The sequence below is a fragment of the Phoca vitulina genome, unplaced genomic scaffold, assembly GCF_004348235.1.
Source record: "Phoca vitulina isolate PV1807 unplaced genomic scaffold, GSC_HSeal_1.0 scaffold9, whole genome shotgun sequence".
In the NCBI taxonomy this organism is placed as follows: Eukaryota; Metazoa; Chordata; class Mammalia; order Carnivora; family Phocidae; genus Phoca; species Phoca vitulina.
In genome coordinates this window covers 61,873,955-61,899,843 of record NW_022589712.1, presented here as the reverse complement: position 1 = coordinate 61,899,843, position 25,889 = coordinate 61,873,955, and the positions used below count along the sequence as shown (strand labels likewise).

General features: G+C 35.8%; 1 protein-coding gene across 3 annotated transcripts in view; it reads right to left on the bottom strand.

Moving 5' to 3' along the window:
- Positions 1-25,667, bottom strand: part of MMS22L (MMS22 like, DNA repair protein) — a 130,974-nt gene extending 105,307 nt beyond the window's left edge. Inside the window, exons 1-10 of one of the 3 annotated variants that reach the window (XM_032408198.1) lie at positions 25,555-25,667; positions 24,801-24,979; positions 23,631-23,756; positions 22,060-22,109; positions 20,309-20,396; positions 20,037-20,214; positions 17,461-17,551; positions 15,676-15,806; positions 11,161-11,274; positions 2,127-2,303 (exon numbers count right to left, since the gene is read on the bottom strand). In XM_032408198.1, the coding sequence (XP_032264089.1) occupies positions 2,127-2,303; positions 11,161-11,274; positions 15,676-15,806; positions 17,461-17,551; positions 20,037-20,214; positions 20,309-20,396; positions 22,060-22,109; positions 23,631-23,756; positions 24,801-24,964 (1,119 nt within the window). In that variant the 5' untranslated portion in view covers positions 24,965-24,979; positions 25,555-25,667. Of the gene's footprint in view, positions 1-2,126; positions 2,304-11,160; positions 11,275-15,675; positions 15,807-17,460; positions 17,552-20,036; positions 20,215-20,308; positions 20,397-22,059; positions 22,110-23,630; positions 23,757-24,800; positions 25,530-25,554 lie in introns of those variants that run through there. The other 2 variants (XM_032408197.1, XM_032408199.1) reach the window with 2 other exon arrangements.
- Positions 25,668-25,889: the final 222 nt, after the last annotated feature.

The following is a 25,889-nucleotide window of genomic DNA, read 5'->3' as shown; positions in this document are numbered from 1 at the left end:
CGGCAGGCTCCGTGCTCGGCGGGAAGCCTGCCCCTCCCTCTCCCACTCCCTCCTGCTCTGGTTCCGTCCCCCCTCACCTTGTGCCCTCCTGTCAAATAAATAAATAAACTCTTAAAAAAAAAAAAAGAATTAAGATTTTTAAAAACATATGTATCTTGGCAAAAGATAATCACACAGGAACTGCTGACATTAAAAGACATAGGTTAAGCTATTTTAAATACAGACAATTCAATTACTATCTTGATTCAGAACTAATAAAAGCATTAATTTCCTATGGAGTTCTCCGTATGAAATAGAAGAGTGATTTCAGCAATGCAGCTGTGGGTGGTTGTACCAGTACAACTCAACATTACAACAGTAATAGTAATGATATATATTAATGTAGCTAGATTATGTACCACACTGGGAGTACGTGGAGGTCAGTATCAACCACTACTGAAATACACCACTCACTCGCGCAAGTGTTAATGGCAATTCCAGCAAGCATTAATAATCTGAAATCATGTTTCTTGAAGCAAGAGGCAGTACAATCTGTTTCATGTATATCCTATCATTGGCACCTATTATTATGATAGCCACTCAGTGGGAACTCAGAAGTGCTTAACTAATTACCATATTTATTTACACTGATTAAAATCAGAAATGTGTACTTGGGGGGAATTAAAATGGGAAGAGAAATAAAATGTTTATGTAAAGACATTAGAATTATAGGTTAATTTTTGAGTTCTTTTAATGTTGTTCTAGTATCCTAGTAATTAAAAGATGTTAAACTATTAACTTCACAAAAATATTCAATAAAAGGGTTACTACAATAATAATGACAATCTGCTGAGATTTATTGAGTATTTACTATGTATCAGCATTGTAAAAACTCATGTACAGAAACAAAAGACATACAATCCTTTTCTCTGGGAAGTTCATTCTATTGATCCCTCTCAATAAAATAAATTCAATTGATCCCTCTCAATAAAAACAATGCTTAAATGCGTTAATACTGAGCTGTGGGTGAGTTTCTCAGAGTACTTTCTGACTTTACTAGTTTACTTTATCTTGCGATCTCCTGAAAAACCTTATTATTATTAGGGAGACTGTTTAGAGGACCTTTTGAGGCCCTTTCCATTTCTATGACGCTACTGTCAATGTTAACTGATCTTCAGATTCCATGCATGATTTCTGAGCTGACTCTGTCCAGTATTTCAGAGAGAAAAATCTGTCAAGGAACAGGCTTCATAAGTAATGATCCCTATACCTGGTAGATGATGAGAACCAAGAAACTTTTTAAAAATAAGAATTCCCAAACTCCAAACCAGATTACTAAGTCAGGATCTCCAGAGCTGAGATCTGGAAATCTGAATTTTTTAGAAACTCGTGGGTAGGTCTGATGATCAAAAAAAAAGAGACCAATATTGAAAATACAGACACACTGGCTTCAAGATTCTAGGAGCTGATGGGCTGATAGAATAGTATGCTATTGACTTCTAAACATGGAAGAAATTATACACAAATAGGGCTTCAAATAAATGTCTACCAGCCAGTTTTATTCATAGGGGTTTTTAAATAACACTGTAAAAAACGTTTCTAACTAGAAATTAATATAATAATTAAAATCTATTTGAAGTAAACCTCATGGTTAATAGATTATCTTTATAAAAAGCTTCCCTAAAGAAGTATTATTCGAGGAAATAATTTTATGAAATTATTCACAGAAACTACTAATTCACTACTGGAGATCTAAGCTTTCCCGTCAACAGTCTTACAGATGTTAGAACTAGAAGACATTTTCTGAACAACTCAATCCCTAGATTTCTGGATGGGGGAATAGAGGCCCAGAAAGGTTGAAGTAATTTACTGAAGGTCAAGCAACTACTTAGTAGCAGAGCCAGGATTAGATCCCAAGTCTTCTACAAGGTGTTTTTCCTTAAACAAACAATAAAAACATAAAGATTATCATTTTTCTAGATGTTTACAGAAAGGTCTAAAACTTCTAGATTCAAAAGCTGAATTTATCTCTGTAGGATTGTGATCTAATTTTTGTTGTGTTTCTGTGCTCACTTACTTTCTAATTTGTCTACAAAAAATACATATTAATTAATAATGTAAGGCAATTTAAAAAAATAAAATCTTACCATTTCATCTGGTGTTCCATGGCGATCAAACTGGTAAAGTGATGCTACATGAGTGACGATCCACCAACTAAAACCTAATGGATCCCTGGGCTGGATTACAGGCACAGAAGGTCGTCTTCGGTCACTTGATTTTTCAAAGAGTGTTTTAAGTAGTTTATTTAACCAGTTCCAAAATGACTATAGAAAGAGGTAGTATGATTCAATTAAATAAAGAACATAACCTTTGGTTTGGGCTTTTCCCACCATTTGCACAAATATACACACAAAAAAAGAAAACAAAACACGTTTATAAAACTTAAAGAATAATAAAAACACAAGAACTAGAGCCTAATTAGTACTTTACAAAGATTCTACATGTTCCACAATCACATCTGCTGCTGTCCAGCGGTAGCCATTATCCTGACCTTCATAATAAATCAGCCCCCCTCCCTTTTTTGTTTTGTCACACAGGTATATAAGCCTAAATCATATATCGTTTGGCTTTCCACCACTACTTTTTTTAATGCGTTTGTATTCTTAAGTGGCCTAATTCTATTCTTTCATAACTTGCTTCTTTTCCTCAACATGTGTTTCTGAGATTCAACCACTTTAATGAGTATAGCCCCAGCTCATCAGAGTATTCTAATATATGACTATATGGTAACCCATTTACCTGATATACTGTTGTTGAACATTTGATGAGTTTTTAGTAAATTTTTTTTTCTAGGTATTTGTCCATTTCATAAACCTATTCAAGTTATTAGGCATACAGTTGATGACAATACCTCAACTTTTAAAATATCTGCAGAATCTGAAGTCATGTTCCTTTTTAAATTTCTAGTATTGACTGTAATAATTTCAGGAAAATTAGCCAATTTTAGTAATCTTTTTGAAGAGCCAACTTTTGACTGTTTTGATCATTTTCATTGATTTGATCATCTTTGTTATTTTCAATTTCATAAATCTGTGTTAGTTTTATTTGCTACCTTTTACTTTCTTTGGGTTTATAATGCAGGGATTTTCTTCCCTAACTTTTTGTGTGATGAATTCTTAGCTCATTGATTTTCAACTTTTTTTTCCCCTCTAACATCTGTATTTAAAGTTATAAATTTCCCTCTGTATCATTAGCTACAGTCCCAAAGCTTTAACTAGTATGTTAGTTATCATTTACTTTGAAATATTTTACAATTTCAATTATATCTTCTTTCACCTATCTCAATATTTCTATGCATATGTATATCTCTCCTTGTAGTTCAGGCAATTTTTATTTTCTACATTTAATACTTTGTTCTTAGCCACATAAAAATGTTAATTTGCTTTACCTTCCTGATAAGTTGAACCTTTTATCAGTACACAATGACTTAATGCTTTTGTTGGTTTTAAAGTCTAATTTTCTCCAATACTAGTGTAATACGTTACCTTTCTTACATCTTTTCCTATCAATTCTGAGCCCTTCTGCATTTTGTTTTAGATTACCTCTTGTAAACAGCTTACATTCTGTTCTGACAGTGTATCTTTTAAATGAGCATTTCAGTAGTCCACTTGCAGTTAATGACTCATACATTTAGTTTTAAATCTACCATCTTATTCTGTATTTGTTTGTATACCTATGTTTTCCACAAACACCCCTTTCTTGAGTTCTTTTGGGTTAAATATTTCTTTTCTTCCCCCTCTACTAGCTTGTAAGTTAAAGTCTACTTTCTCTTCTTTCAGTGATTACCTTAGAAATAATAGCATATATCCAAATGTCTTGATAATATATATCTTTGCTCTTCTCTTAGACAAAATAAGGACCTTAAATTCATTTATTACCTATCCAATTTCTAGGCCAGTATTACTGTGTACTTTAACTCTCTTTTTTAAATTCCAGTAGATTATGTTACTGACTTATACAAAACATTTACTACTTTCTTTGTGCTTTATTCCTCTATACATCACACCACCTCCCCCCTTCCCCAATTCAGGCATCATTCTTCTAAAATATATCTTTTAAAGTTCCCTTCAATTCTGCTTCATTGACAATAGCTTTGTTTCACCTCACTCTTGAAAGATTTCGTTGGTAAAAAATTTTAGGTTGACAACTACTTTGCTTTAATACAATGAAGGTACCAGTCCCACTGGCCTCCTTTGCTTTTGAGAAGTCAGTTTACAGTCTAATTGTCACCCTTTTGAAGATAACATAATTTTCTGTCTGAATGCTTTTAGCTCTTCTCTTTGTCTTTGATGTTCTGGAGTTTCACCATGATGTATCTAGGTCTGCTTTTCTTTTTTTATTCACCCTACGTAGAACTGATTGGGTTTCTTAATATGATAACTTTCATTAACATTGGAAAAATTTCTGCCATTCTCTCTTCAAGTATTTGCTCTGTTCCACTCTCTACTTACTCTCCTTTGGGACTACAGATAAAAGCATTATCAGATTTCCTCTGTATTCTCACATGCTGCATTTTGCTACCAGGTCTCTTCTATTTCCTTTCATCTGTAACAGTTCTTCAGTAATTATCTTTCATAATTTCATAATTAGATTCACAGTATACATTTTTCACAAGAATACCAAAGAAACATTTTTCTTCTTTCACTGCATCATATTGAGGGTACATAATATCAATTTGTCCTATTATTGGTTAACTTTGATCACATGGCTAAGATGGTATCTGCCAGATTTTCTACACCATAAAGTTATGGCTCCCCTTGTAATTGGTATTGTATAGACACAGCAAGCTGTGCAAATATTCTGTTTTTCATCATACTTTTGGCAGCCACTGAGGATTCATGCCTGAAACAATTACTAAGGAGGTTGTCAACTGGTGATTTTCTAATTCCATCAACATCTACATTTATTAGGAAGAACTCCCCTTCCCTCTATTTATTTATTTATTATTTATTTATTTGTTTGTTTATTTATTTATATCCGTATGGAACCATAAACACTTATTGTATAGATCACAATCCTTTGTTATCTTTTGTTTCTCAAATTATCCTAGGTTTAGAGTGTGGGAGATCTTCATGTTGGCTCTTTTGTCCTTTTGACATGTCCTCATTATTTTCTGAGTACCTCCTTAGTTTCCGGTACAGAATGTTCCAGTCTCATTTTTCATTCTCCATGCATCAGTGTGGAAGATCAAGACATTTGCCAAAGGAGCTTTGTTTCTTTTCAATGGAGGTTAGTAATTTCAAGACCAAGACATTGCAGTTTCCTCATTGTTACTCAGATACCATCGTTTGTAGGCCCACCTAGTGGATAAGGTAGGAAATGCATGTACGTACACACAAATCTCTATCTAGTTCCAATTATTAAAAAACATTATTTCATACTGATCTCTCAAATTCCATCCCAACACATTATCTTTCACTCTATCTTTCCCTCTTTCCATATTTATAACTCAATTTTCCAACAGTGGCAAAGCTGGTTCTTAATTACCCATAATGTACTTATTAATTTGCTCAGTCCTAGAGTACAAATATCTAGAATTGCTAACCCATATATAACACTGTAAGACAAATCTACAAACAAGAGTCCAGGATCTGAAGTTCGTTATAATTCTTTGTCTTTAGCCTTAGAGCAAATTGTCAAAGTAGTGCACTCCAAGTCCTCTAGGTCAGTTCCCTCCCGACCCCGGCCCCCATAGCTCCTCCCATGTGTTATTCACTTGTAATACAGTTAGGTTCAAGTGTTTTTCTTTATATTCCACTGAATTCCTCTTCCGTACACGTTGATTTATTTCTGGAGCATGTTAAAAATTAACATGGTTCTAATGTCATAACACATTCAAACCCTTCTACTCCATTTGTCACTCACCAATCTCCCATTCCTACCCACCAATTTCAATAGTTCCTGATTTGTCTTTCCAGTATTTATCTGGGACAACTAAGCATACACATTTCCTATTTTCCCCTTCATACACAGAAGGTGGCATCCTATAAGTATTCTTTTGCACTTTGCTTATTTAACAATAAGTCCTGGAAATCAAACCATTATCAGTTCAGATATTTTATTCATTTTATTGAACAAATATATAATACTCTAATGTGCTAATAAACCATGGTTTTACTCTCCTGTGTATGGGCATTTAGGTAGTTTTTAACATTGTGCTTTTACAAATAATGCAACAAAGAGCCTGAGGCATATGAATTTTTGAATTGCTGTAGGTATATACTAAAGGCAAACTTCTACAAGTGGGAATGCTAGGGTCAAAGTTATAAAATTCTTGGCCCATACATTTTGAATCATTGTGTTGTTGTTTTTGGTATTGATGTTTTTATTTCACAGAAAATTTTTACAAGAATCTTTTTATAATGCTTAAAGGTGGCAATATATAAATTTACACATACATGTGGCAGCTGAAATATAATGTATACAGGTCAGAAACTACTAGATTGCACATGGCATCGCACAGGTGTCCCCTGCCTTATTTGTGGCACTTTGGGGAGTGCACCTAAAATATATTTAGGTCTGTTTCCCCACAAAAGGAGTGCATTAATTTAGCTATTCTTTTCTTTTTCTTAAACATGCATTTTCTTACATAATCATGTGGTAGGAAAATAACATGGGCTGTAGCATCAAATAAATCCACACTGGAAGCCCCCCCGTTTATCATATTCTGACTGTTATCTGAACAGTTTACTTAACCTCACACCCATTCTACTTGCTGGCACATAAGAAGTATCACTCAAGGAATATTAATTTGCTTTCCTTCTCTGAAATTAAAGTCTAATTGATGTTTACTAGATAGTGAGTGTTGGGTTTTTAGGCAACAGTCATACACATAGATCCAGCATTTAGAATATTTCTTGGAACACAAATATGTCCTTGATCAAATTAGTTTACTTCCATTCCTGGAATTCCCATCTAATTTGGGGTGTATGTGAATTTCCAAACATTCCTGAGTCTCTCTTAGGCTTCTCTAATTGCTTCTTGGGAAGCATCATCCTGTTGGCTTCACAGAAGTCAGCAGCAGCCCAGGCAACATTTGAAAATAACTTAAAAATCCTGAACAGCCTCTCCCCTTTGGATAATTTCCTTAGAACATTAGCCCTTCGAACACAGACCTGGTTGCAGAAAATGTCTCTTTCTCAGCAGGAAAACTCCAAATCCCATTCAATCTTCACCTCCCTCATTCTAGGGATGGGGTGGGGGAGGCAAGGGATAGGGAGAAGGAATCAAATACTTCTTTCTGGAAGAATGTTAGCATGCGTGTGTACATGCATGTGCACACACACGATTTCCTCTTTTAAAAACATAATGAGTACATTGTATAAATCAGTGCTGCCACATAACAAAGTTTCAAAATCTTTGTACAAGATGAAAAAAACACAAAAAACAAAACAAAACAAAACCTCTGCCTTCAGTCTGGAAAGCTTGTAAGAACAGGCCCTATGTGGAGCTCAGCCGGCTGTCAACATTCAGGGAATGATCATGTCTTCTGTGATATCATTAACTCCCAGGTGGATGAAGCAGAGAAGCTGCCCTGCTTTTCCGGAAATTTTCAATTGTTTTTTCTGTTTTTCTTTCTTGGCTTATCCTCATCCATCTCCATCCCCAAAGACACTGCATGTCAGATAGTCAGTACAAAGAGTAATTTTTAACTTGCTTCTTTATTGTCTTAGAAGAAACTTTCTGTCATTTTGTTTCCTTTTGGTTTGGTCACTTTTTCTTGGTCTTGAGCTTTCTATCAAGGGAGTATCTCACAGTTTTGGTCCATATAATATCTCTACAGTAAAGAGATGAGACCTACATCACTTTTTTCTAAGCTGAGGGCTGCTCTGTTGTGTCATAATGTTTATTCATTCCGGAGGCTGGAAGTCCAAGATCAGGGGTCCGTCAGAGTGGACTCAAGGCCCTTTTCTAGATAGCAGATTTCTGGCTGCGTTCTCACAAGGAGGACGGCTTTCTGAGTCTTTTTAAATGTTAACTTGTTTTTTATGATGTTTTTGAAAAGTCTAGTGCAGGTCAAATTACTTTGCTCTTGTAAGTTATTAGGTCTTTTTGTCTAGAAAATTCGATAATTTCCTAAAGGACCTAAAGTCATTTTCTGTATTTCTGAAGTCAAGTAGTTTTAGCAGGATATGCCTTGGGATGGATTATTTGGAGTTAATCTTTCCAGTGATCTGGTAGGCCCTTTCAATATGTAGAATTAGCTTTTTTTTTTTTTTTTTTTTTTAGGAATGTTTTCTTGGATAATAGTTTTGAATGTTAGCTATATCCTATTCTGTTTTCTTCTTTAGGGACTCCATTTATATATACAGCTGTTTCTTCTTTGCTTATCTTCCATTTCAGCTATTTTCTAACTCTTTATATTCCTTTCTTCATCTAATTTTTATTCCCCTGGTTGTTTTCTGTCTTTCTTCCATACCCCTGATTAAATTTTCATTTGAGTATATTCTTCTTGGGCACCTTGTCACTTATTCAACTCTAAAATGATTTTTCTTTCATTTCTCTCCTGCATTCCACTTACTCTTTCCATTCACTTCTGGCTTTAGTCTACTTGTTTTTAACATCTAAATATCTTATTCAGGGTGTTTTTGTACAGCCCCAAATGCCTGTCTGTTTAATCTGGAGTGTTATAATTTTCTTCTGTTTCACAGTTTCTTGGAGAAAGGGTTCATTAGCTAAAGTGTATCAATTCTGTTTCCTAGTAGTAACTTTATAAACACTTGTTTCAAAGTTTCTTTTTCCTTTCTTTCATTTAGTAGATTTAGACTACTTTAAAAGATTCAGTAGAGCCCTCTTTTGCCAATGTACCAAAGTCCCATTTCTTTCCTGGATTTCCTTTCTTTTTTGGTGGTGGTGGTAGGAGAGTGGGTGTGAAAATTTTGATTTTGTTTTTCTAGATCATTTTACCCTTTTATTTCCTTTCACCTCCCAATCACCAAGGGTACCATTCCTTTTTTTGCCTTTGTATTCTCCAGAAGGTCTACCTTCAAAGAGTGCCTCCTCATGTCATATACACACTTTCAAGTTCTAGCCCATTCTCTGACTTACAAGGAAACAATCTTAGTATTTTCACAAACTGGCAGTGGTTTTAGACCAATTTGAGGACTACTGCTAGCATTTTTTCTCAGGCTGCCCTTGCTTGCTAGAAAGTTTTATGGTAGAGCTTTGGTGGTGGTTTTTACTGTTAACGTTTTTATCATTCCTATCTTGTAGTTATGCTATCAACGTGTGTGTGTGTGTGTGTAGTTTTATTTGTTCTTGCTATTCTATATTTTGGGGGGGAGTTACTAGGGGAGATACAGATTTAAGTATCTACCCATTGTCTGTGGCTGCTTAGAAGTCACTGGCTTGAGATTTTTAGTACAATCTAGGCAACAGCAACTCAGGCTATAAAGCTGTATGAGGGCTGGCTTGCAGTAACAAATATACTGAAGAAATTTTAAACTGCAAGGCATCACAGTAAAAGACATGCAATTTTCCTTACAAATTTAGTTGAGTTTCTAGTTCATCCTTTTGGGGGCCCAGATTTATGGGCAGTCAGTATACCAATAGGCTACCAACTTGGGTTAACTCTGACCTCTGTCTTCTATTCTTTTACCTCATAAGGTATGAAAGCTAATGTTCAAGTTTATACAATTTAACAACTGCTTATAAGGTTATGGGGCAGTTTCAGTGTTCAGGGGACCTGAGTTCCCACCTACATTTAGTATTTGACCTCAAGAAGTATTTGACCTCAAGACTTCTCACTTTCTACAAGCTTACTGATACATGTAAATGCTTATTATTTGATACCCAGCATGATTAGATTACATTAGATTATTTTTTCAACAGGAAGGTCAAAATGTCTTTCCAGGCATGGAAAATTCTAAGTTGAATTTAAAAATAAAATAGCCTTCAAAGTCTGAATAATATCAGTTATTTTACTTGTATTAAAAAAATGAAATGACCTCAGATTTTCATTATTTTAAGATAAGTAAGTCTAGTTACTACATCAAATGAACAGCATATAAATCATTTAGGTTAAGCAATACATATTGCTATGCAAATTTCTACAATATATTTTAAAATTATGCTTACTTTTCTATTTAAAATCTAGAGAAAGACTAAGAGAATCAAGTATGAACATGCCTACATTAATTATATGTATTTACATGTTCAAGTCTGAAGTTTGTAAAATAAGAAAAATTATAAAGAAATATAAAATTCTTAAATGATAAGCTTTGCAGAAAATGGAAAAATTGATGTTTACCATGTCAGTGAGACAAAACATCCTGGCAAATGATCAAAGGAAAAAAATCCCAAGACTCTAATGTTGAAATCTCACCAAAGGAAGCTGAACTCTGACAAACCAAAATGTGAGGAAAAAATTTTTTTCTTACTTAATAATAAGATGTGCTAAATTTATACTTCAGTAAATTTATTGCTAAAATAATAACTGAAAATATAGTACTTGTAAATCCACAAAAATACGTTTGTTTTTAAAAAGAGAGCGCATCACCCAAACCCCAAATTGTGGAAAACTGGTAAATTATAAAACCCATGAAAAATCAAAGGACTTTTTCATATAACATAAATCATTGTATCATTTCATAATTAATTATTTGTACTTACTTCTACCTGTATTTCTCTTTTTCTACTAATCCACAACACCTGAAATAAAATAAAGCCCCATTCTGAAGAGTTGGCTCAAAATGAGGTCCAAGATTTCTTATGTTCCCTTTTGCACTTTTCTTCCTCCTTTCTTGAAATAATGCCATAAAATTCAGTAATAAAAACCTACTTTATTTCTCCCCAAATCTAAATCTGCCATATTTCTTGATTAAATTGTTTTCTGGATTACTAGACAGTATGAAGTATTTTAGCTTAAAAGATTCTTGACAGAACAACAGCAAAAAACTTGAGAAAATAAGAGTCAAATCCTGCACTTCTCCTAGAAGTTTCATATTGCCACTTTAGGGTTAAAAATGCAGTAGGTGTTTGGTACTCAGTGCTCTGTTTGGTGGTGGTGGTGGTGGTTGCCTTATATAAGGAACTTCGTAGCATTTTTCTTGGCGAAAACCATTGCAAAATTTCAATATAAGAGTTAGGAACAGTAATTAACACATCAATTCTACAACTTACTTCTGAAAGAGACCATTTACTTCTGTGTTCCAGAAGATGAATGAGTAGAACCCATAATTCTTTAATGCAGGAACATCGGCAGTGGTGACTTGCTAACGCTTCAGAAGGCCTAACCTGGAGAGAAGAAGCAAATTCAATTCTGTAAGAATTTTACATGCTACATCTTTCTCTCCAAATGTTTTAAAAGGATTTAGATGACTTAAAACTGATGTTCAATTATATAAAATTGTTTACAAAATATGTGCCATTCCATTAAATTTTAAAATAAATTCCCATTTTACTTTTTTTTTTAAAGTAGGTCCCACGCCCAGCGTGGAGCCCAACGTGGGGCTCAAACTCATGACTCTGAGATCAAGACCTGAGCAGAGATCAAGAGTCAGATGTCCAACTGACTGAGCCTGCCCCTAAGTTCCCATTTTACAACCAAAAGTATAGAATGAACTTTATTTTCAACCTTTAAAAAAAACCTTTGCTTTAGGGGTGTCTGGGTGGCTGAGTTGTTAAGCCTCTGACTCATGGTTTCAGCTCAGGTCATGATCTGTGTCCTGAGATGGAACCCCAGGTCAGGCTCCATGCTCAGCATGGAATCTGCTTATCCCTCTCCCTCTGCCCCTCCCCACTGCTCGAGTGGGCTCTCTCTAAAATCAATCAATAAAATCTTAAAAAACAAAAACGAAACCAAAAACCTTTGCTTTAATCATCAATGTTCAACAAACTTTTTCTGTAAAGGGCTAGATAGCAAATATATGAGGCTTTATTGGGACATAGTCTGCCACAACTCCTCAACTCTGCCACTGTCATACAGCATCAGCCATAGACAATAGGTTAAAAAAAAAAAAAGGATGGGCTGTGGTCCAGTAAAATTTACAAAACAGACAATGTGTTAGATTTGGCCTCAGGGCAATGATTTCCTAACCCTGATCTAATCCATCAGCCACAAAAGAAAAACTTCTAATAAAAAGATTAGAAAACAAATTTTAATCCACTATAAAGCAGACTAAAAAGTTTTTACAAGTCAGAATAAATACAATTAGGGATTTATAAAGGTTAAGCAATTTTATTTTATTTATTTTTTAATATTTTATTTATTTATTTGACAGAGAGAGACACAGTGAGAGAGGGAACACAAGCGGGGGGTGGGGGGGGGGGGGTGGGGGGGGGGGAGAGGGAGAAGCAGGCTTCCCGCTGAGCAGGGAGCCAGATGTGGGACTCGATCCCAGGACCCTGGGATCATGACCTGAGCCGAAGGCAGCCGCTTAACTGACTGAGCCCCCCAGGCGCCCCAAGGTTAAGCAATTTTAGGTTAAGCTTTTTTTTTTTTAACAAATATATCCTCAATGGCCCTAAATAATGCAAGGCATATGCACTATATTTGCAAGTATAGCTAGACTTCAGAAATTCATTATGTAATTACTATTTCACATATACTATATTCATGTTTCTAACATAATACAGAGTCAAAGATAACTGTTAAAATATTACTAAATCGAGAGGCTGCTGGGAAGATGGCAGAGTAGAACGTCCCTGGGCTCACCTCTGGCTGCTTGGCCGCCTAGAGAGCACCCACGTCGGCATAAATAACCCAGAAAGCAGCCCGAAAACTGGCAGAACAGACTCTCCACAGCCCGGCATAGACAAGCGGCCACAGCGAAGCAGATCCACCCCTCTGATCGCTCTTGGCAAGATCCCATCAAAGCGGTGCCACAAGCCTGGCAATGTGCACGCGGCCCAGACAAGGGTCAGCACCACTCCAAAGTGAGTCCTGCCCCAGGGAAAGGGGAAGAAACCACACACCAGTCTGACGGTGACCCCAGCAGTGGGTCTGACTGCAGGCCCCACCCACCAACAAAAGCTTCTCAGGGGACAACACAGGGACAGTGCCTGCAGTTTGGTGCTACTGCATCTCTGGCAAAAGCCTGGTCTGACTCAACTCAAGCCCAAGGCAGCCCCGGACCAGCCCACTAACACCACGGGCACCAGACTCTGCCCACAACAGGCAGAGAGCCATCGTAGACAACAGGACTGAAGGCAAACACATCCTAGCCACAACGGTAGGACACCCCTGGAGCAACACACATAGTAGACACCCCCTGAAGCACCAGGTTCTGGGGGACAGACATTGCACTGCAGGACCTCTTCTTCATAAAGCCACTACTTTCAAGTGCAGGAGACGTAGCTGACTTTCCTAACACAGAAAAACAGACAACGTAAGAGACAGAATGAGGAGACAGAGGAATATGTCCCAAATCAAAGAACAGGACAAAATCAGAGCAGGAGACCTAAGTGACACTGAGGTAAGTAATATGTCTGATAGCGAATTTAAAGTAATGCTCATAAAGATAATTGCTAGAATTGAGGAAGGAGTCCAGGACCTCCATGAGACCCTCCACCAAGAGACAGAAGACATAAAAAAGAACCAGTTAGAGTATTGGACTTATTAAATGGAAATAAAAATAGACCATCTGGAATAAATAGCAAGCAAGAGGAAGTAGAAGAAAGGATTAGCCACCTGGAGGACAGAGCCATGGAAAGCAATCAAGCCAAGCAGATGAGAGGGGGAAAAATACGCAAAATGAAAATAGACCCAGGGAACTCAGCCAACACTGTCAGGCTTAACAGTCGCATGATAGGGATCCCAGAAGGAGAAGAGTGAGAAAAGGGGGCAGAAGATTTGTCTGAAGAAATAATAGCTGAAAACTTCCTGAATCTGGGGAAAGAAAGAGAAATCCAGATCCAGGAGGCACAGAGAGCCCTCAACATAACCAACCCAAAGAGGTCTGCGCCAAGACACAAAGTAAATAAGATGGCCAAAAGTAGTGATAAAGAGAGAATTTTAAAAGCAGCAAGAGAAAGGAAAGCAGGTACATACAAGGGAAATCCCATATGGCTACAAGTGGGTTTTTCAGCAGAAACTCTGCAGGCCAGAAGAAAGTGGCATGAAAAATTCCAACTGCTAAAATTAGGAAAAAATCTATAGCCAAGAATACTCTATCCAGCAAGGCTTTCATTTAGAATAGAGGGAGAGAGAGAGTTTCCCAGAAAAACAAAAATTAAAAGCAAAACCAGCCACGTCCCTGTCACACACGATGCCACTGGCCTGTGGGCCCCAAATTCACAGTCCAGCCGCCCTCCTGCCCGAGTCAGCATGCACGGCCTGCCACCTGCTCAATGCCAAGTCAACACGCCTTCACCTCAGATTGCCAAGGGCTCAAATTGACACTCTTCTCAAATTCCAGCCCCTGTGCTCAAGTCTGTGCACAAAAGTGGGCATAATTATAACAACAGAATGAAGCAACCCAAACATCTAACTATTTCTGTGGAATATATAATGGATAAAAGGAGTGTGCTAGGCTGAGAACATCTCCAACAAGCACATCAAAGAACAGTACATACAGCATGATTCTGGTTAGTTAAAAAAAAAAAAGAAAAAAAAACCTGGGAAGAATAAAACAAGATGAAACCAGAGAGGCAGACAAACCATAAGAGACTTCTTAAGCATAGGAAAGAAACTAAGGCTTGCTGGAGGGCAGGTGGGGGGGGGGGTTGGGATAACTAGGTGGTGGGCATGAAGGAGGGCATGTGATGGAATGAGCACTGGGTGTTGTATGCAACTGATAAATCACTGAACTCTACCTCTGAAACTAATAATACACTATATTGTTAATTGAACTTAAAAAAAGAGGAATCCCCCCACCCAAAAAAAAAATTATTACTAAATCATGTCTGGTCAATCCACTAAATAACATCAATTATAAAATTATATAGACCAGATTTAAAAGATTTTGATAATACATAAAACACAATCTAAATTTAAAAAAATTATAAATCATGATTTCCCATAAGGTTTATGCTAACAATTTGAAATAACTGATAAATCAACAAATTTCCATTGCTGGAAAATGAGTAGGTATTGTAGCATCTTCAAATCACTGTCTGCATTAAACACTCAAACACAATTTAGTAAGAAGATGTAATTTCCCCCATGTTTCTATACTTTTTTGAAAAACAAAATCTCCCTTTAAATTTGTCAACTAAAATTAGTTGACTCATTTATTGTATTATGTAACAATAAACATATACTCATTTATAGTACTCATTTATTATATTATGTAACAATATATATATGTTACTAAAGGGTTGGACTCTCCTATTTGCATAGAAGTTAAATTTCCAGTTATTGTCATAAACATCCTGTTTTTACTTATTTTTGCCAAGATGGAAAAAGCTATTTTTAAAAACAAAACAACTGCCTCTGATAAATTAATTTTAGCCTGTTTTAAATGTTTAAATCAAATTCTTTTCTAATTCAACTCCCAGACCATAATAAATATAAAATTAGGAGAATTAACAAGTAAATCAATCAGATTAAATTCTTATAAATGACACACATTAAGGACTATTATCATTAAGCATCAAAAATACAAATAAACTTTTTTTTAATTTAGATTCAAGTAGCCAACATACAGTACACACCATTAGTTTCAGATGTAGGAATATAAACTCTTATAACATTACCTTGTCATACCTGTTGAGTGACAGGCTTATTAAATCACAAAGGAGATTTTCACAATGTTCTTCAAATAGGCTGATGTTGGTTAAATTGTCACCTGCCAGATTCATAAATTGATGACCGTATACAACTTGTTCTAAAAATATAATAAAATATATCCTATTTAAAACTACAGATTTTACTAATTCAGAAGGAGGAAAGTAACTATACTCCTTTAAATTGACTTACAACAAAACTGCAACATATACAGTTAAAAACAAATTTCTTTAGAAATAAAAGTTAAATTTGAGGACAATTCCTTTCTAATATGATCACTGATATACATTACCCAAAGAAAGTTTTCAATTTTCTCAAGTGCCACTTAATAGACTTCTCTTTTCTTAATGTGGTCATCTTTAAAATGTAACAATGTAACATCACTTACGGAAAAAAAAAAAAGCGGGGAAATGCTAGAAAATCTTCACCAATATTTCTGACCAATAAAGGCTTTAAAACATTTTGTAAACAAATACTGATTAACTAATGACATACAAATGTTTTGTGGTGTGAACAGAGCAAACCAAGGTAATAGATACTAAAATGTGTACCTATCAGATTAAGTACACCTTGAAGTATTGCTCCAAGGAATTATTATCTGAAATACAAAGTCCATGTGAGAGAAGAAATTATGTATTTGTAGACATCTTTGTATGTTTGTGTGCATGTGTATGTATATGTGTACACACATACACATACATACATACGTGTATTTATTAGTTTACTGAAAATCAGGTATTGAGATAATGGATGTTTTTATAACCTATAACCTAAATTGATAATTTACAAATAGGTAATATTTACAAAATATTGCTAAGTTGATAATGGACTCTAAAGATGCCAAATAGCAAGACCAAGAAATAAACAGGCAATATGTGAAATAAAAAAGTATTATCCATAATATATACAAACTACTATTTTTTTTAAAAAAAGAAACATGAGCAAAGATAATGAACAAATAATAAAGCAAATATAAAAAACAGTAAAATTATGTAAAAATGTTCAACTTCATTGGTACTCAAAAAATTGCAGAACAGAGATTCAATATCATTTTTCGTGTATTATTTGGCAAAAAATAAAAATAACTGATAATATCCACTACTGGCAAGAGAATGAGGCAAAGGCATGCTTGCAGTGTACACAAATTGGGGAAACTCTGTACAGCAACTAAGCAGTGGTTACGATATTAAAGCTGAATGTGCCACTCCAATTCTAAGAATCTACTCTACAGAATAACTTGTACATGTATTCAAAGATGTATATATACGTATATATGTATATATATATATATATATACAAGGATGTTCCGTGAAATATTACTTGTAGTACCAAAAAAATGGAAATAATGGAAATATTAAAAAATAGACTTGGCTAAATAATGATAGAGCCATAACATACAGCCCTTAAAGGAATGAAGTATAACTATATGTACTGACACGAACAGATCTCTAAAAAACTGTTGAATTAAACATTACACAGAACACTACCATTTGTGGTTAGAAACAAAGACAAAAATCCTACCCAAGAGTTTCTATATATATATATACAGACTAATATAGAAGTATGGAAAGATAAATGGACCAAACTGTTCTCTTGAAAAAAGGAATAAGACCTTGACTTTTTACTTTGGTTACTATTTGATGTAAAATAAAAATTAAAAAACCCGGAAAGCAATGATGACCTGTAATTTAAAAAAAAAAACAATTAAGGGTTTAGATTTAAAAAGGATATAAATCAGAAATCCATAAACTTACTCAATTTTTCACCCAGCATGTGAAGAATTTCTAGCACCATCCAATGGATATCTAAGTGGAGATGTAATAAATGCCATGATGGTGGAAAAAGCTGTGAAGGACATTATCAACTGTGACTGAGAATTCATAGTACTTTAGTAGGCATTTTACAGCATGCTATGACACTCCTCCATAAGCATAAGTATCAGGAACCAAGTAACCTACCCACTCTTCAAAAGCTTAGGGAAAAACTGGGTCTTGTTCATTAGAGGATTCTTTCACTGGAGATCTTTGAAAGCATATTTTCATTTGATGCTTTAGGACAGACCCACCTTGGGGCTGCTAAATAGACTTGTACATTAAAGGTCCCTTCCAACCAACCTTTGATTTTACTACAGCTGCAAGGCAGTAAAAGAATTTTTTAACCACTTATTTTCATAATCTTGTTTTAGACTTTAGCTAGGAAATATGTTTTTAAATGTAATGAGTACCCAGGAACTCCTATGAAGTATTCTAACAGGAGAAATAGACTATCATGTAGACACTATTGAGATGCCCATTAAGAAACTGAAGTTAAAAGCAGTGAAGAAATTTACCTTTTAATTCACACGTTAAGATTAAAATCTAATTCTGATTCAAAAGCCAGTGCTCTTAACTATTGTGCTGTAGTAGGGTTGTCAATAACCTTCCCTGAGCCAACATTTAGTATCACTTTAAAAATAAATAACAATGATATACATGTTCTATTAAGAGAAGAAGAAAGAATGATAGAGAGGGGACTTGTCTTATCAAATGTGCAAACAAAATAAAATGCTACACTAATAAAACAGTATTGGCTCAGAAATAGATAATAAATAAACAGCAAAAATAGGCAAGAGAGAAATAAACATGGTATCTCCAATCAGTGGGGAAAACATGAGCCATTCAATAAAAGACTGGTTATTAACTTATTCATTTGCAAGAAACTGAAGTTAGATTTCCCACCTCACAGCATATTTTTTAAAAAGAGATGAATTAAAAAGATAAATGTAAAAAACAAGTATATTTTTAACAAGCACACAGAGATGATACACAAGAAAAACCTGACAAATGTGACTATATACAAAACTTAAACCATCTCCATAGCAAGGCAGATTAATTGCTAAAAAAGAAAAGATAAATTGATGAAAGTATCTGTAATACATAATACCCAACAAATATCTCTAATAAAGTTCCTTAAAAATAAAAGACAGATGTTTAACTGAAAATGCCAATTAAATACTTTTCATATATAAGATAGGTAAAACACAAGAAATACAGTCTTAAAAGATACTTTTCATTTTGTAAGATTTTTTTTGCTGTTGTTTCAGAAAAGAACAGTATTTCAGTGTATGATTTTTTTGTGTATGTGCATTAAAAATTCAGCCTTCTGATCTTCAAATAACCTCTTTTCAAGTTTGCCTAATTAAAAAGGCTATGAAAGGCAAAACCTAGTTTGAGAACCTTTGCAGTCTTTATTTCCACTGCTAGATAAATTATTAATTTTTATTTTCTTAAGCATTTGATGAAGATCCAGAAAATAAAGCCAGTCCAATTTATAGAGACCAAAATGAAGGAAAAATATCCCTCTCCCCATAATCTATCCACGAATATTTATTAAGTGTTATGATTACAAGCAATTATCTATTTGCTTTCTATGGATTAGACATATTAACCTGTGAATTCAGTTTGGACTTTTTATTTTTAATATTACATATATTGGTCCCTGATAAGAAGAGTGCATTTTGTTGTTGTTGTTGTTAAATTTCACAGAAATACATAAACATTTATTCGTACCTTACATTTTGGCAAAGACACATTCCTAAAAACTGAATGTTATTCAAATTGGTAAAGTCAAATCGAATGAAAGAAGTTGAGAGTTCAGGGAAACCCACAGGGAATTACAATTTGCCATTCATATAAGCTCACATTTTCCTATGGAGAATTTGGTAATTACATCTATAAACTGGGTCATGCTATCAATACAGATTTTAAAAGAACAAATCTTCTATAGGAATGATTTCACAGGTAGAAAAAAGGGGAATAGTCAAAACAATCTTAATCATATTCCAAAAAGGTCTCAAAAGTAAGAATAGACATAATGCTGTGGTTTTGAAGGTGTAGCTTTTATAGAAAGGTGATCTTGAATTTTACTGTAATAAACACTAGGATTTGCCCAAACCTTTATCAATGGGAAAAATGATACAAATTTTTAAAAATAAAGGTTATTTTGCTTTGAAACTTGTACACATCTGCACGTTATAAACTGGAATTGAGAATAGCGACCACTGTTTCAGTCTATATTATATTCTAAGCACTTTATTTAATTAATTTTAACTTATCTAATTTTCCCAATAACTCTAGGAAGCAAACCAATTATACACGTGAGGAGACTGAGGCAAGAGGTGTTGCTTGCCCAATGGCACATAATTAGAAGAGGAGCCAGAATTTCAACTCAGGCAGTCTAGTCCCTGAGCTGCACTCTTGACTATTTTTCCTCATTCTTGAATGAATGAATATTCCTTGCGAAAAGAAAAAAAAAAAACGAGGATTTAAAAATTAAATGAAACAAGCCAAACCTTAATTTGGTTTTGATTTACAAATGCTCCTGGACTAATACTGGGAAGTTCAGATAGATGTCCAATATACAAGAGTAATCCATGAAGTTCATCAACCAGCACAGACGGAAGTTGTGCCTCCAAAGTTTCATAGGGATGGACAGGAACAGGACTCTCAGCATTTTGTACTTTCAGATACCTAAAAAAAGATAGATACAATAAATAACCAGACTCTGGATGAACATGCACTCAGAAATTCATGCAGTAATCAAAATACTCATCTGACATCTTACCTAAAGACGAAAACTTTAACATAATGAAGAAATGTCACGCACTGCTGCCTAATATTGTCTGCTTTGCAGTGTAGGGTGGATATCTTCCCTGAAACCAAAATAGATTAAGTGTTATCAAAGTTTAAATAATTAATCCGTGGGCAGTGACAAAAAAAATTTGTAAGCCATACAAGCAGCAGTTCATTTGTGATTTCATCTGTTCCAAATTTATCACTCTATCATACATTCTGATCCAACCATACATAATTACCACTTCCTGCTCCCCGAACTTAGGTTTCAATACACCTCAATGATTTCGTCTATACAGTTGTTTCCACCTGGAACTCTTCCACTCCCCAAAACTTTTGCCTACCTACCTATTTTTTCCTCATCTCTGTAGACCAAGATCTGGCATCACTCTGTGATGGGCCCCTAAACAGATGAAGCCCCTGGCTCCCATAGCAGCTTATACATGCCACGATTACTACACTTTTCCGTCTACCATGCTGTCCTATGCTTGTGTGTCTCTATGTCCTACCAACTACAAACTCCTCAGCAGATTCTTCCACTTTGATTCATCATCACCTTACACAGTACCTGGCCTGAAACAGAGCCTCAGGTGATAAATAGTACTCAACATTTACTGAGCACACAGTGAGAAAACAAAACAGCCCTGACAGCAGATAGCTAACACCTAGGTCATCATGTTCCCTACTGAAACTAAAGTTTTCATGAAATATCAAAAATAATCAGATGGGGCCACTCTGTGATTATGGTGAAACAAGACAAAAACAAAATCTCTCTGTAATCATGTCTGAATACAGAAACAAGGCACTATGCAATCACAGAAAAACAAACAAAATACAAAAACAAAATATTTCCCTCTTGCAGCTAACATGACTATTACTTTACTAATTAGAACCCTCCTTAGCCTGTCTTTCTGGGTCCCACCTCCTAGACAAAAATTAACATATTCAATTCATTACACTGTCCCTGCTTAACACCATCCAATCCAATATAAAGTCCTAGTCCCCTTAAACTCTCTTCAAATCACCAGTGCAAGTGCAAACCCTATCACAAGCCCCTCCCTACTCTCCCTGAGAAGCCCCAACTATTTCTCATGATGTGTACTTCCTTCTTGTGTCAGTAAGCTACTCAACCTCTCATTGACCAAAGGTGTGTTCCAGGTGATCTTTAGTTGCATCACTAATAACAGGTATTAGCCTGAGCACTTAACATACATTATATCATTTATCCTCACAAGAACTCCATGAGGTGGGACCTGTTACCTGGTGTGAGACCGATAATTAGCTAGGGTTGGAACCCAGGCTGACCACAGTGTGATGAGTCTAATTCCTACACTGGAGCACAATTGCCAGAAAGGAGAAGCAGCTAGCCTGCGCTAAAACACTGTCTTCAATTCCCTTCACTACCTTAACTATATCAAACCCCCTCCATGAGTAACCCATTAAATGTCAAAAACAAACCAAAAGCAGAGCAAGAAGACAGCATGAGGTCCCACTCCCCGCCCCCAAAGCAAGTTGTTAATTCACTTTAGAAATGTTTAGCCTTAAATCAATTTTATCACAGACATAGAAAAATATTATAAATCTCAGCTACAACAAAATTTAAGTGTTATATTTTTTCTGAACACTAAACACTATCCTGAACTTCTAACCTAATGCTTCTTCCTCCATGTTCTTATATCCCAATTACGCATCATAGATGTGCAATTCAATTCCTTTTTGCTATTAAAAACACTTAAAACTTACCAAAATCACAGCTGGCTTGTAATAAGGTTTCCAAGTTGTACAGTTGCTGCCTAATTTAAGAAAACGTAAGGTGAGAGTTAATTTTGGAAAAATTTAAAGCATGTATTATAGGGATATTTCAAAATCTATTACATAGCTTTAGTATGTGCATAGCCTCTCACTTGTGAATGATGTTTAAAATACTTTGTGGATATTTATACAGGGTCAGATAGTCAAGACTGAGAAAAGATAAAACATGCCTTTGTTTGACCTTCCAAAAATATCTATTAAAAGCTGCATATATGTATATATAATTATAAATATCATAGATTTTACTATCAATGAGATATTGTTTATATACCCTCAAAAAGTTTAAGATACTTACATAAAAATCCTAGGTTAACAGTTACATAATGAAATGTTAAATTGTATTGGACAATTATACTACAGGAGTTCAGAAAAGGAAGAGTAACTTAGAGTTATCAAGGAAAGCCATATTTATGATGTCCCCCCTTAATATCTGAAAGTAATCTCTTGTCCTTCTTCCTAATTGCCTTTCAACTCCTTAAACGTTGACCCATCTTCACGACCTATGTCCTGAATAAAGACTCAACTCACTCTATAATGTTCACGTTTACAGAGAATCACTCACTCAAACTGTTCTCCCAGTAAAACACATAACAAGGCACAGATACACTGTCTCTTCACAAGGCCTCAAGGGATGAGGGTGGGAGGAGGAATCTTTCCACCTTTCCATTTTCATTTAAATGTACCACATACATATTCTTAATGTATTTTTGGATAATTTGCCTTCAACAACCGATTCCATTTCAAAATCATGTAAAATCTAAATATGGACTGAGTTTTAAATGATAAGGAATTATCTTGTTAAATGATAATGAATGTTAATTGTGATAATGAGATACTGTTTATGTTTTTTTAAAAGTTCATATTTTTAAGAAATGCTTATTGAAATATTTAAGGGTGAGATTACCTGATGCCTGGAATCTGCTAAAAATACTCAAACCAAAAAAAAGAGGGAAAGGGACAGATGAAGGAAGTGTGATAAAACCTTGGTGTTGTACTGCCACTGAGAGAGGGTATGTGAAGTTTCATTATGGTATTCTCTCTACATTTGTATATGTTTGGAAAATTTCATTAAAATTTTTGATGTTATCCAACTTAATCAATTAATCATATTACTATACAGTCTGAAAGATATATTTGGAAAGTGTGATTTCATTCTCTAAAAATCAATGAAAGACTATGACGATTCAGCAACAAAAGTAGTATTTTAGTTTTCTTCCAAAATTATAATATGGTTCAAAGCATTAAATATTTGTCTTCAATGCATGATGTCAAATGTTGAATAAAAAGTCTGAAAAAGAATGAACACTCACTAAAAAACGAATCATTAAAATCACTGCTCCATCAAACATTACATGATTGTTGTTACTGATAAGATAATCAAGAGAGCAACATGAACAACTCGCGCTTTTGTAATATTGGTATCAGAAACCACCCAGCAAAGTAACTTACAAAACTGAAAAGCATCTATGCTCAAAGGCAGTTAAAAACAAAACAAAACATACCTGAATAAATGAAAGAGCACTCTAGATGAATTCACCAATGCTGTTTCAGTAACCCACTGAATGCCAAATATTTCCACTGTATCTTCTTCAAAATTAGTTGGTAAAGGATCAAGATTCAAAATTAATCTGAAATGAAAACTCTAATCTTATAAAAAGTATGCTAAATCCCAACTATAGCATATCTTTTTTGTCATTATATAAATCCATATTGTATGTGACATGTCAACAATGATACCATAAAATTATGATATGCCTTGGTACCTTACATATCCAGGAATTACTACATTTAGATTGTATGAAAAAGTCAGTCATATATAGTGATAAAAAAGTGTAACTAAAGAACAATGTAACTTAGGGGAAAAATTCAAAAAGTAAGTCTAGGGAACATACTTTTTTGGCCTATGGTCTTCAGTCGAAGAATTTCATCCTTTGAGGGGACATTTAATGTTTAAAACAGCTAAAAGTTACTCTGAGCCATGTCTGGAGCATAATCAAACTGAATAATCTCTTTTAAGGTCTCAAACAAGGTACAACTATAAAATCAACAAAAATGGCTTCCTTTCTGAAATTGCCTCAGCAGGTATTCCCAAAATATTTCAACAACTGCAGTTTTACAGCAACTTGTGTACAGCTGCCTAAGGCAAGAACTCTAAAGAATAACATTCTTGTGAACTTACACAATCTGGTGAATTTATTCAAAAGTTAAAACAAAAATAAGTCTATGACTTCTGTGTATAGATACACAGAATTAGAAGGAACTGGGGCAACAAAACAATGTCTACGTCTAACTTAAGAATTACTGAGAAGCTCCAGATTATTATTTCATGTTTTAGAAGGATATTCCAATTCAAAAAGCCCACCTAGCTTTCACTTTAAGTAAAAGGGAAATTAGTGGCCAGCTTCCTACCCCAAAACTGAGGTAGCTGTGAGATAAGAAAACATCCGGTAGCAAGAAATTCTCAATATCCAGAAATCTTTTAGGTATGCTTTAACCAGGAAACCGACAACAGAACTGATAGCCTGCACCCATGTTATATACTAAGCCGTTTTGCAAAAACATGGCTTGAGCATCGAAGTTTAAGTTGACTGAAATCATAATTAAATAACATTCCTAACAAACTGATGAAAAATTTGATAAGGGAAAAACACAGTCCCCGATTTTTTACCTACCGCTTAAGGGCTCCGCTAGAAAGGTAGGACTCTCCAGAAAAATGATTTCCTCCTCCTCTGTTGTCAAAACCACAAGAAAAGCAAGGGGGTTTGCACCATTCTGTCCCCAGCTCCAGTTCCAAGCTGTCGGTCAGGAACATCGACGCAGTGGAACAGTTATCCATTATTTACTTTCTGTCCTGAAATGTTTGGGACTCATATCATTCAAGGCTCCAAAGATACTGTGATTAGATTCCAGGAGGTGGGGCGGGCCAAGAGATTGGCGGTGATCTCAGAAAGTTCTCAAAACGTCCCCCCAGCACAAAGAAGAAAGCCCGAGAAGCCAATTCCTCAACAACTCTCCCCACACCGACACCCCGATATCAAGGCTTTCAGACAGAATGCACCCCCGACTGGCTGTGGCAGGAACTTCACATCTGCCATCTAGGTCGGATTCTGCAGCCCGGACAGCGCGAAAAGGAAAGAAATGGTTGCAGGACAGATCCAACTTCAGCTCCCGACCCCGCCTCGACCTGCGCCGCCCGCTACGTTACCGAAAAGTACCGAGCTAGTTTCCCAACAGTGTCGTGGAAAAGCTCCCTTGCGCACTCCGGGTGGGGATCAGGGACCGCCCGGCGCCAATCTTTAGTCCTCCCAGCCGGGAGGCAAGTTCCGCCAGGTCCCCACTCGGCGGCGACCAGCGCGGGCCGGGCACAGGGCGAAGGAAGCCGGCGGCCTGCGAACCGAAGCGCCCCTCGTTTGAGGCACGGCGTACCTGCTCACACTTTCGGTCCCCGAGATCCGCCCCCAGCTGCCGGGTCTTCAACCTCGGCGTTGGTGAGGTCTAAATCAGAAGCAGGCGAAATTCCCGCCACTGCGCGCCCGCGCTCAGGAAGGGCGGGGCCACGGCGCAGCCCGCCCCCGGAGATCCGCTCGCTAGGTCTCTGCAGGAACCGCCGGCGCTCCGCGAGTTCTCGCGAGAGTCAGCCGCCCAAGGGCTCGGTGCTGCGAGCAGCTTTTTCTTTCTTTCTTTTTTTTTTTTTTCTCTGTGCGTGTAGCTTTAATTGGTGAATTCGGCTGGAAGGCGGGGCCTCACGGGGAAAGGAAACT